Genomic DNA, 12,070 nt, shown 5'->3' on the forward strand with positions numbered 1-12,070 from the left:
AATTTGAAAACTAAGAAAAGTATTTTTCAAAAACTTGTTCTCATTTTTTAAAATTAGTTAAGAATTCTAATATTTACATAAAAAAATATGAATACCATGAGAAAGAAATTGTGACAAAACAATCACAATTTTCAAAAACTAAAACTCAAGACCTATTCTTGAAAAAAAAAAAAAAAAAAACCTCAAACCCTCATTCAGTAACCCTTGGTTTTTGTTTTTTTTTAAAAAATTAAGACTATAAGCACCATTTTACTAATTTAAAGAAATGAAAATGATAAAGAAGAAATTAAGAGAAGGGAAATTATTTCAAATGATAAAATTGTTGAAAATATTTACAAAGTAGAACAAAATTTTAGAACTATCAATGATAGACGCTAATAGACACTGAATGACTTCTATCAGTGTCTATCAATGTCACTGATAGACCCTAATAGAAATCTATCATTGATAATTTTAAAATTTTATTATATTTTGATTTATTTATCTATATTTGAAAATAGTCCATAAAAGAAAACAAATATAATTTTTTAAGACAAAAAACCTACCAAATAGTTATCAAATGAAGCTTACAATAAGGATACGATCTAAATTATTGAATGTCATAGACCAAAGTGAGATCAGCTTAGTCGTAATGGACATGATCTTCGACTCGAAGATTCGATACCTCATCTCTACGAGGGTTGTACTGAAGAAAATATGAATCCATAAGGTGCTATGAGCGTTAATTCAAAGTGTTCAAATTGCTTCATCGGTTACTCATAACGTTCTACAATGTAATGAGAAACGCCCTCTTTTCTCTCTCTTTTTCTTCATCTCTTACTCCTTCGGTTGCGTCTCAAATGAATAACCCCTTCGTCTCCACCTGCATTTACAGGGCCGATTTCTAAGGTAATCTCTTTAAATGTTCAAGTCTAAGCTTAATTTCTCAGAAATCTCCTTTGTTTAATTTTCTTTATTCTTCTAACTAAATTAAAATTAATTGAACCCGCCCATTGTTTTAAGCAACGCCCTGTATTTATGCCTCCATTTATGCTCTATACAAGAAGCCGTTAACTTACCACTGCTTGCTTTCTTAATAAAGTACTGCCAAACAACCCTTTTCCATTAAACAATAAACAATTTGTTCTGAGATTACCCTAGTTTTGAGAGGTGGAGTTTCTGTTTGGATGTTGAGTTTTTTTTTTTGTTTTTTTAATTCTTTGAATTTGAATCAATCTTGGAATGTTATTAAGACTTACTTTCCATGTATGTGAAGGGTTCCCCCCTTCTTTCATTTTCCCCCCTATTCCCAATGAAATAGATGGAAAGGTTGCTTGATTCTTGGCCTAGTTATTCCATTTCTAGCTTGGTAAAATTTATGGAAACTTTCTGTCAAGCCAACTAGCAAATATAGATTTCAAAATTCATACTTCTTTTTTTCTTTATGTTAGTTATTTTTCACAATTCTTTGAGAAAAAGAAAAGGGGTGCGATGGATAAACCGTAGGAGACATGATTTTGGTCTTTGAAAAATTTTCATATACTTGTTTTTTTTTTTTTGTAAGTCAGATTATTTTAAGAATGATGTGATATTCAATATAACTTTAAGAGTACTAATTAATAAAACAAAATTTATAGCGTACACCATGGGAATACTAAAAATAATTTTTCTCTAGTTTCCTTTGGGGTGGTTTCTTGTTTTTTCAATATAAAATTACAAATCATTAATTGAGGCCCCTTGTTTGTTACTTGCTGCAGAGTTGCTTTCTCAAAACGTGTTGAACCTCCCTTTCCAGCTCTTAAATCTGACTTTGCCTTTGCTTGGTGAAAGTTACACAGGTATAATAGATCTTACTTACATGGAGGTTTTTTTTGTTTTTTTCTTGGACTATTTAAGGAGGTTGTAGCCACCTAATTTTCTTGTAGAAAATTACTCGTTTATTTTTAAAGACTCGACTCTAGATCTCCTAACTTGACTATCTTCTTCACAAGGCAACATAACCCCTTCAAGTTTATAGAGAGGTACTTTAGTCTAATTGCATCCATCATTTCTACTTCTTAAGAATGTGCATATTTTTCTTCGTAACTCACTTCAAAATAGGTAGATATCCATACAATTCTGGATATTGTTTTCTGATTACTTTTTATCTAGAAAAATAGACGTGCATAAAAGGTCCTATTTGTTCATAAATTGTGGCCTCGTGGGGTAGCATATTTGCACATAAATTTCTTATTACATGCAATATGTATAAAGGATCTTCAACATAAAGGAGATTTCTTGTTGTATCTAAGCTTATACTTTCTCCAATAGAATGCGAGGTTTTGGTATGTTACTATACTGGATAAGAATTTTGTTCCGACTCTCCACGGTCATATGAAAACCCAATCTGATTGACATAGATTCTCGTTCCCTTCTCTCAATCGTTTCTGCAAAAGGAAATTTTGATGTTGAACATAACAATACATGAGCTAGAAAAAGAAAAGCTCTAAGTTTGTTTTAAATTTTTTGGTTATTTTGTTCATTCAGGTTCCAACTGAGGAAAATGGTGAAGATCTGCTGCATTGGAGCTGGGTATGTTGGTGGCCCTACGATGGCAGTGATAGCATTAAAATGCCCCACAATTGAGGTAGCAGTTGTTGATATATCTGTCTCCAAGATCTTAGCCTGGAATAGTGACCAACTTCCCATATATGAGCCTGGTCTTGATGAAGTAGTGAAGCAATGTAGAGGAAAGAATCTATTTTTCAGCACAGATGTTGAAAGGCACGTTTCAGAGGCTGACATAATCTTTGTTTCAGTTAACACTCCAACGAAAACTCGAGGCCTTGGAGCTGGCAAAGCTGCAGATCTCACGTATTGGGAGAGTGCAGCCCGAATGATTGCTAATGTATCAAAAAGGGACAAGATTGTTGTTGAAAAATCAACTGTTCCAGTTAAAACAGCAGAGGCAATAGAAAAGATCCTTACTCACAACAGCAAGGGAATCAACTATCAAATTCTCTCAAATCCAGAGTTCCTTGCTGAGGGTACTGCTATTAAAGATTTATTTAACCCTGACCGGGTTCTCATAGGAGGGAGAGAAACTCCAGATGGTCTCAAGGCAATTCAGGCTTTGAAGAGTGTATATGCCCAGTGGGTGCCTGAAGAAAGAATTCTCACCACCAATCTGTGGTCAGCAGAGCTCTCAAAGTTAGCTGCTAATGCATTTCTGGCCCAAAGGATCTCATCCATCAATGCCATGTCAGCACTCTGTGAGGCTACTGGTGCAGATGTGTCACAGGTATCCCACGCCGTTGGAACAGATACTAGAATTGGACCCAAGTTCCTAAATGCGAGTGTTGGTTTTGGTGGATCATGTTTTCAGAAGGACATTCTCAATTTGATTTATATTTGTGAATGCAATGGCTTGAATGAAGTTGCAAGCTACTGGAAACAAGTGATAAAGGTCAATGACTACCAAAAGAACCGATTTGTGAACCGGGTTGTCTCTTCAATGTTCAATACAGTTTCAGGAAAAAAGATAGCGATCCTTGGCTTTGCTTTCAAAAAGGATACAGGTGACACAAGGGAAACTCCTGCAATTGATGTTTGCAAGGGACTTTTAGGGGACAAGGCAAAACTGAGTGTATATGATCCACAAGTAACTGAGGATCAGATTCAAAGGGACTTATCTATGAACAAGTTTGATTGGGACCATCCAATCCACTTGCAGCCAGTGAGCCCAACTGCGGCAAAAGAAGTTAGTTTCGCTTGGGACCCGTATGAGGCGACTAAAGATGCTCATGGAGTCTGCATTCTAACTGAATGGGATGAATTCAAGACTCTTGATTTCCAAAGGATATTTAAACAAATGCAAAAACCTGCATTTGTTTTTGATGGAAGAAATGTTGTTGATGTTCAAAAGCTGAGGGAGATTGGATTCATAGTGTATTCCATTGGAAAACCACTGGATCCATGGCTCAAGGATATGCCTGTTATGGCATAGAAGTCCTCAGGATATAAAAGATGGAGTCTCTCCAAGAGATGAAAGATTTATGATCAATCCTTTTTCTGATATTCATTGTTTTTTTTTTTTTTTTTACTTGCAAGTTGATTCACATTTTTATAATTGTTTTGAGAGTTAACCCTGACGTTTATATAAAATTTACTTCGTTTTTAAAGGTACTCCTATATAATAGTTGATCAAGTTTTGCGTTGTTTTCAGTAAGCTTGAAGTTCCTTAATTTTTATTAAATGTACGAGAAACCTTTTCGCATAAATTTTCAATTCAAATACAGATATTCATCAGCATTAATGATTAGACAACCACGAGTTTTTGACCTATAATATCAACAAAGTTCTACAGGTTTGCATAAGATTAGTATAAAACCATGACCTAATACGTTCTTGAACTAGATAGAGTGACCAACTCCACATTCCCATTTTGGTCTTAGTTAGGCTCAAGCTCTGTCAATGCAATCATTAATGGATTTCAAACAGACAAGAATGATGCCAAAGTTCAGCTCACCAGTTGAATTCCATGTCAAGTTACAGTATAATCAACAAGTGGTGAGTCCTTAATACCTCATATGAAATGAAGAAATCCGAGTCCACAGTTCCCGTGAAGTAGATATCGGAGGATACTGTAACATCATATGGCATTATAACAGCATGGCTAGTTGATTCTTTTTAGTGTGTTGACAAAGGTATAACTGGAAGAAGTAACAAAGAGTTTTCCAAAACCTGCCAAATCAAAGAGAAGGGCAATCAAAGCAACAGGTAAAGGTGTTTTCCAGCCAACCAAAGCTAGATTTCCTTATGAATGAAATGGGAATGGGAGAATGAAATAAGTATAACATGGGAAGCTCTCGAATAATGCTCAACTATGATAATAGAGTTCATATTCTAATCTGACTCGAATAAAATTCACAAAACAAACATACCAAACCCATTGGCTTGCGTGCTGTGCCATTGCAAGGAAGCTTTGTTGTGGGCATTCATTTAACAAGCAATGCATCATTCCACTTGTGTGCTCTTCGTAAAACAAAATAGATAACCAGATATCAAATGGACCACTATACTTCCGCAGTATATTGGTACTGACCCAAGAATAACCAGAGAAAAGTAAACATAAACTCTTGGAAAGGAAACTCAAAAGTTGATTACGAGAATGTCGCTTGGATACAATTGACCTGAAAATGCTCAGGTTTACTTTTGTGTGAGATGTCAATAAAAAATAGAGAGGCTTTCTTTTTAACCCAGTAGAAAAATCATTGGGCACAGGAAAGGAGAGGTTTTGAATTTTGTACGCTGAACAAATCTTACAGGACAGATGGTAACTTAAACACGGTTACGAGATATGGATACAACACGTCACGGACACGGCGATACATTATTTTAAAAATCTAGGAAACGACACGGCAAATGTATTTTAAAAAATATATATCATTTTTATACCAAAAGAAATTTAAAAGTAAATAGGTCGATGCATTTATATATTTTAAAAAAAACTTAGTTTTATGTATTTCGCACTCAAAATTTATTATTATTGTAATGTATGTGTCCTTTTAATCTATATGCATGTCTAACACATTTGTTGTACTAACAAGTATCCGATACGTGTCCAACAAATGTCGGAGTGTCCCCAAGTGTCGGACACTGACATGCTAACCAAACTAAAGTGTCCGTGCTTCTTAGCTTGCAAGTTAAATTCACTTAACATGTCATATCAACAAGCCTAAAGTCATTTATGAGTTTAAGCAATTTTAATAACTCGTTGAGCCATAACTTGGCTCCCATCTCATTCAGCAGCCTCAACACAGAAAAAGAAAGAATTACTCAAGCGTCCTTTAAAGATATTTTCTCTGCTATTAAGAATTAAAATATATGAAGAATTATAGAACCGTAAACTTCAAAGCATTCACTAATGGAAACTCAACTTAGGAAGAACAGGAATTCTGCAAGTGAGGGATCATATATCACGAGTTAACCATCATAGAAACGTGATTAAATGAGAATCACATGTGTCAAAAAGGAAAACTTACTGTAACAAACCTCTGTTAACAGCATTGGCAAAAAGGTAAAAGATTTTTTTTATTGGAGTGGAGAAGCAATGCATCATTGATTAAACCACAGCGCATAGTAAGAATTCTCTTTTAATTAATAATAGATATACAATAATAAATAGAACGGAAGAAACAGTATAGACGTCTACAACTCAATCAATTTTTAAATATATATCATTACTTGTAATGAATTATTCCTTATTGTAGTACTCACTACTCGAGCAAGAGCCTCATGACATTAATTTTTGTTTACAAATGGGTGTAGATAAATTGTTTGACCAACATAAACATTTAAATTACAAGATTTCAACAATAAATGTTGCTTCCTTGAAAGCCCAGCTACAATGGAGGCAATTTACATCTCAGGAAGTAGATTTTGAGAAAACAAGAAATGTTGAAGGAGGCAGTAAGAAGAATGAAAGTAATATAAGTTTAGAAGCCAGCTTACCGCACCCTGTTGTGCACATCACAATGATTACAGTGACCGGAAACTCCATACTATGAAAGTAATAATCTGTTAAAAGTCTATAAAGGGGGAAAGAACATAATGTAAGAGTAAGACATGTCAGATAGAAACCAAAAAAGTTATAGATAACCAAAAGTGAGTGTAGGTATGATTTCAACATTGCATCAGTAACCAGTTTAATAGATCCAAGATATTACCAAGTCAATCCCATGGCTTGATATTTCGTGTTCGATAACCTCTGCCAGAAATTTATGATCCCACACTTTGCCAAAACCATCATGAAAGCATCATTATATTGGATTACAGTTTTCACATGACATAATCAAACTCAGCCAGACACTTTTTAAAGTCACACATGCAAATCTGAATGGTCCAGGATCTTCACTTGATTGAGGGAAACCTAAATTTGAATATCAACAAGAGCAGACTTTGATAAATAAAAATCAAGATATCATCATGGTTATTATTACTATTATTAAAAAAAAAAACGAAAAATAGAATAAAACCCAAGCGTGCACTGAGGTTTGAGGATTTATGACAGCTGACAGGTACCTTTTAACCTCATAGGTTCAATATTCTAGGACCAACATGACACTAGAGAAGCTAACTTTATCTTTTCTTATCTTTTTTTTTTTTGGTAAAAAATACCAGCTTTCATTGAGAAGAAAGAAAATGTTCAAGATACCAGATATTTATGCAAAAACTTCTTTTTGTTTTAGGCTCAAACACCTTAAGAACTGTGGAAGTTTTGTATAGCCTCTTCTCATGGTTCCCATGCCATCTGCATTACCTATATAATAAATGAAGAGCATAAAATAGAATATAAGTGGTTATTTGGAAGCTATTTCAAAAAAATATGTTTGAATAATTAGTTTTCAAAATTTGTTCTCCCTTGTTTTTGAAGTTTGTTGTTATGGTTATGGATGACTTGCTTTCCTAAAACAACTACAGTTGTTCTTTCTATGAAAAACCATGTGTTTATGGATAGTAATTTCGAATGTATTTTTTTTTTTTAATAATTTATAAGTCACCCTCTTGAAACTTTTAAAAACAATTCTGTAAATAATAATAATAATAACAGTAATCTTAAAAAAAAAAAAAAAAAAAAAACCTTTGAAACCAACCCCCCAAACAAGGCCTAAGTTATGAAATTGGGGTTTCACATGACGCAAGTCAAGATTTTGCTGCACAAGTAAATGAAGAAAGAAGGTCAGCTAGTGAATTCTTGAAGTGTAATACCAATTGACATGCACAAAATATGAAGTTTATGCCCCCTTGATGTGAGGAAGTTTATTGTTGGAGAAGAAGACCTGCAGGGGTGTAGAAAGCACAACAGCATCAGGAGCCATAAATAAAAAAGGAACAAAATTGTATACACACAGTGAATAATAAATTTTGAAGTCCTAGTTAAATATTTGGTGTATGAGCATCTTAAATGTTGTTCTAATCTAAACATTAACATTATCAATTCAATTTTCAGCAAGGAGAACTGAAGGAACTTTTCTTTTCTATAGGTAAGAAAGATGTTCTTTAGAACTCAAAATAAACAACAGGCAATAAGATAGAACCTATGACAAAATTTTCTGTCATTGGAGCAAGATATAAACCGGGAAAATTATACAAAATGACCCAAAAAGTAAAAGCTTTTCTTTGGCTAACCTATTATTAAAAACTTAATTATTTGTGACTTTTTTCTTATGTGAAATTCCTTAATTACACTTGAATTTTAAAGGTTCCCGAGCTTCTCCTCTTACAAGTTAAACGGTTATTCATTCCATTCCCACACTAATGTATTCTCTCGGCTTTTGCTCTCGGTTTTTATCTCATCATCCCCGAGTGTTTCGTTCAATTTTCATCGTTCGTTTCAACACCGTTTTCACCGTTCTCATAATCTGAAAGGTTGTTACTCTTTTCCGTCATTGTCTGAACGTTTAGCCATAGTATAAGGTGTATAATCGTTCAGTACATGGGTTAGGGTTCGTTAATTACATGCATTTAGATCGCCTATTATCTTGTAGACGATTGTATATCTTTTAATACTCGATAGCATAGATTTATATACTTGATCGCTTAGCTTTCAATACTCGGTCGCGTAGCTTTTAACCACTTAGCTTTTAATACTCGATTGCCTAGCTTTTAATACTTGATCACCTAGCTTTTAATACTCGATTGCCTACCTATTCTAGTTACTTATTGCTTTAATTATCTGTTTGCTAGATTTATGGTGGTGCATTCAATCCCCGATGAGAAATATTTCCCTGCTAATGCATCTTGCTTGGTCTACATTGGCAAGATGAATGCATTGAAGCACAGATGGACATGTTTAAGAAAACATGCTTTGGTCCACTACTGGACGTCGATGTTGTATCCAATGGCCAGCTTTTCCAACATCTTCTTTTAAGGGATGTCACTGATAAGAATTCAGGCATCGTAAGTTTCAACATCATAGGAAAAAAAGTAACATTCACATGAGATGATTTTAATTTGATTACTGGATTATGGCCGACTGAGGAAAGATTAGAAAGGGATACCCGTAGTGAGAGGCTACGACATCTCATCCTTGGACCAAAGGTAGATAATAAACCAATTCTCTGCAAGGATGTTGAGACGGCATTTGAAGGCTACGACATTCCATTGCTTGTCTGATGTTTAATATTAGTAACAACGAATGTTGATGAAGAATGTTGGTTGGATAATAAATGTTGATGAAGAATGTTGGTTGGATAATAAATGTTGATGAAAAAATGTTGGTGGCATTAACTTCTTTGATCAGTCGATGAACGGGAAGAAGAGGGGAAGAGGTCAACCAGATTCGAGGGTACTTAAGGAATTTCACATAGGAAAAGGTCACAAATAATTAAGTTTCTAAGAACCTTTTGGGTCATTTTGTACAATTTTCCATATAAACCCAGCAAGAGAAATGAAGAATAGTAATAAACAAAGATGGAGACATCTAAAATGCTTACATAGACTCATTGCAATGACCAGCAAGATATTTCTCTTTTGAGGAGTGCCATCCAAATGTCAACGGATAACAGATAAGAGTATTTTAGTGCAAGAGAAGAGAAAAAATTTAAAGAATTATTACCATTTAAGAAAGCACTCCTAGAAGATGAAACTGATGTGTGAAAAATTTTGCATAATGAAGCAATCCAAATTACAACGAAGGCAGAAATAACCAAGAGTCAAGCCATCAAAGGACTACCCTGGAAACAACATTTACAGAGAAATATGATTAACAGAAAATTCCATTTCCTGATTCTAAGAAGTCATATCCGAGTTAAAGAGCATAAGAAAAAGGGAAATTTAACACGCAATTGAGAGAAACTTGGCTCAATACACTACAGAAAAACCTGATTCCAGAAAATTCACCCAAATTAGAAAATTTTGTTAAATTACTATGCCTTTGATAAATATACTCACTGTTTTCTTCCTTATATTTCCGGGAAAATAACGAGCTTTCAGCGACTTCTGCAATTTCAATTTCTCAAGCTAGAAGGATGTGAAATCGCAAAGGAGACGGCATTCATTTGGATGATACGGTGGAACTGTGAAAGTAATTTTGCATCCAAAATCTTCAATTCCATCGATTAGCATTCAGTTAGAAAGGAGAGCGAGAGAGAGCATCCAAAAATTTCAATTCCATCGAATAAGACGTGCTGCATTTTTTTTGTACTCGATAATTTAAAATAAATTATAAGGGTAATCGTTGAAATAACAAAATATTTGATGTTAACTTATTTTACCATATCCATAAACAGCATTTTGAAGTCCCAAATTAACATCGCAACTTTAAAACTCGTCTAGTAGTCATTCCGTTTGGTTCTTAGTTTTTAAACTTAAAAGCCTAATCCTTCCTAATTTTTTGCATTTTCCTTCGATAGTTAAAATTTTAGTCAAATTCTAAAAATAGAAGCTACTTTTTTCAATTTTCAAATTTTAATTTGATTTTTTAAAATATTGATATAAAGTAGATAATAAAGTAAGAAATTTAGAGTTTGAATTGTTATATATAATTTAGATTGAATATTATCATTAATGTGGCCTAAGTGCATTATCTACTATTTTATTTTTTAAGACTATTATTTTATTGGGTCAATTCAATAAAAAAAAAAAAATACCGTTAGTAAAGTAAAAAAATAATTTCTTAATTAAACATTCCGACTAGAACGCTAAGAATTGGTCCATGTTAAATAGTTCTTTTCTCCTATCAAGAAACTTAAACAAGTTCCAAATGAAGACTAAGAGAGAAATACAATCCCATACTAATTATCATAGATTAAGATATATTACTCCAACTTATGTTATTGTGAAAATCATCTAATTCAAAGATCTTGTCAATTATTATTTTATACAACATTAGGATTTTATTATATAATCATGAAATTAAAACTTCTTGTAACAAATATTTATAGGTCTAATTTTTAAAAATTAAAGACAGAAAATGAAATGAATACCAAACAAAACCTAAATTTCTAGACATATGACATAGAAATTCTCCAAATATTAAAGATGGAGTCTACCTCCAAAAGATGAAAGCTTGATAATTTTTTTGATACTCACGGTTTTCTTTTCACCTGCAAGTTGTTTCACATTTTTATGATAACCATGAAATTTATATAAAATTTACTTTGCTATATAATAGTTGATTAAATCTTGAAAGTTTGCGGTAGAAGAAGAGAACCCCTATAAAAAGGGACTCAAATTATGCATGGTAACACCTATAGAATATTTACAAAAAAAACTTTCGAATTCGAAATCCACAAAGAAACATGATAACACACAAGAGACTAAATCTCACTAATGTCCCTCTCCACGTCCCTAAAATTCTTGTTGTTTTGCTCACCCCACGCCACCCACAAAATAACACACCCCCCACTAGCCAAAGGAAACGACTCTTCTCCTCACTAGGTTGGTTGAGAAGAGACTCCTCAAGAAACATACCCACATCTCTATATCGGACTTCTATAATGCCAATTGTCTGAAACAAAAGAGTCTCTTTATAAATCTCTCTAATAGCACTTGAAAGACCTTGTCCACAAGGCATCTTCTCTGAACTTACTATCAAACAAAATTATGATGCTCTTTAGAAAGCTTCTAAAATAGGGTCTATAGCTCATCAAGTATAAAACTTAATCAGACTAAGACATCTACAAGTTCTTGTTGTTCCTTCCAACTTCAAGTTTACATTAGCTTCTTTTAACTCAACAGAATTATTCGACTATGTCGAATTATCGTGATTATGTTTGATAACTATTTTTTTTTACTATTGAAAATAAAATTAATAAACACTAATTCTATCCAAAAGTTTTGTTATTTTGCTATTCACATTTTACCAATGTTTTTTTTTTCAAAACTCAAACCATTTTTTTTTTCTTAAAGTAGATTTTTAAAACCATTTTTCTTTTAGAAATTGATTAAGAATTTTGATGTTTCTTCATGAAAAAGATAAAAATCAAGGAAATAAACCTAATCATTTTAGAAAAAATAGAAAATTAAAAACGAAGACCCCATTTGGTAATAATTTAGTTTTTGAGTTTGTATTTTTTAAAATTAAGCCTATAGATACTAACTTCCAAAT

The 12,070-nt window shown here is 33.0% G+C and overlaps 1 protein-coding gene and 1 long non-coding RNA gene across 10 annotated transcripts; one reads left to right on the plus strand and one right to left on the minus strand.

Annotated features, from left to right (window-relative positions):
- Positions 1-575: 575 nt before the first annotated feature.
- On the minus strand, positions 576-10,171 carry LOC120071078. Of its 7 annotated transcripts, none has more exons than XR_005480127.1 (7): positions 9,913-10,171; positions 9,578-9,695; positions 7,729-7,799; positions 7,175-7,279; positions 6,687-6,889; positions 4,543-6,548; positions 2,142-2,405 (listed from the first exon to the last, which is right to left on the minus strand). It is a non-coding gene; the product is annotated as an uncharacterized LOC120071078 (long non-coding RNA). The 7 variants fall into 7 exon arrangements; XR_005480128.1 differs by having other exon boundaries at positions 4,543-6,362; positions 6,472-6,889; XR_005480126.1 differs by having other exon boundaries at positions 4,543-4,701; positions 4,902-6,889; positions 9,913-10,170.
- On the plus strand, positions 750-4,165 carry LOC120071077 (UDP-glucose 6-dehydrogenase 1-like). 3 transcript variants are annotated; one of them, XM_039023107.1, is made up of 3 exons: positions 750-888; positions 1,737-1,817; positions 2,506-4,031. In XM_039023107.1, exon 3 carries the CDS (start codon positions 2,522-2,524, stop codon positions 3,962-3,964), a length of 1,443 nt encoding a protein of 480 aa, XP_038879035.1. In that variant the 5' UTR covers positions 750-888; positions 1,737-1,817; positions 2,506-2,521; the 3' UTR covers positions 3,965-4,031. The 3 variants fall into 3 exon arrangements, with proteins under 3 accessions (XP_038879035.1, XP_038879037.1, XP_038879036.1); XM_039023109.1 differs by lacking the exon at positions 750-888 and adding an exon at positions 969-1,149 and having other exon boundaries at positions 2,506-4,165; XM_039023108.1 differs by lacking the exons at positions 750-888; positions 1,737-1,817 and adding an exon at positions 1,846-2,000 and having other exon boundaries at positions 2,506-4,165.
- Positions 10,172-12,070: the final 1,899 nt, after the last annotated feature.

Source organism: Benincasa hispida, chromosome 2 (assembly GCF_009727055.1).
Source record: "Benincasa hispida cultivar B227 chromosome 2, ASM972705v1, whole genome shotgun sequence".
In the NCBI taxonomy this organism is placed as follows: Eukaryota; Viridiplantae; Streptophyta; class Magnoliopsida; order Cucurbitales; family Cucurbitaceae; genus Benincasa; species Benincasa hispida.

What these genes read in the sequence shown, in the direction of transcription:
- LOC120071077 (XM_039023107.1), top strand. Translation starts at nt 2,522, where the DNA reads ATGGTGAAGATCTGCTGCATTGGAGCTGGGTATGTTGGTGGCCCTACG.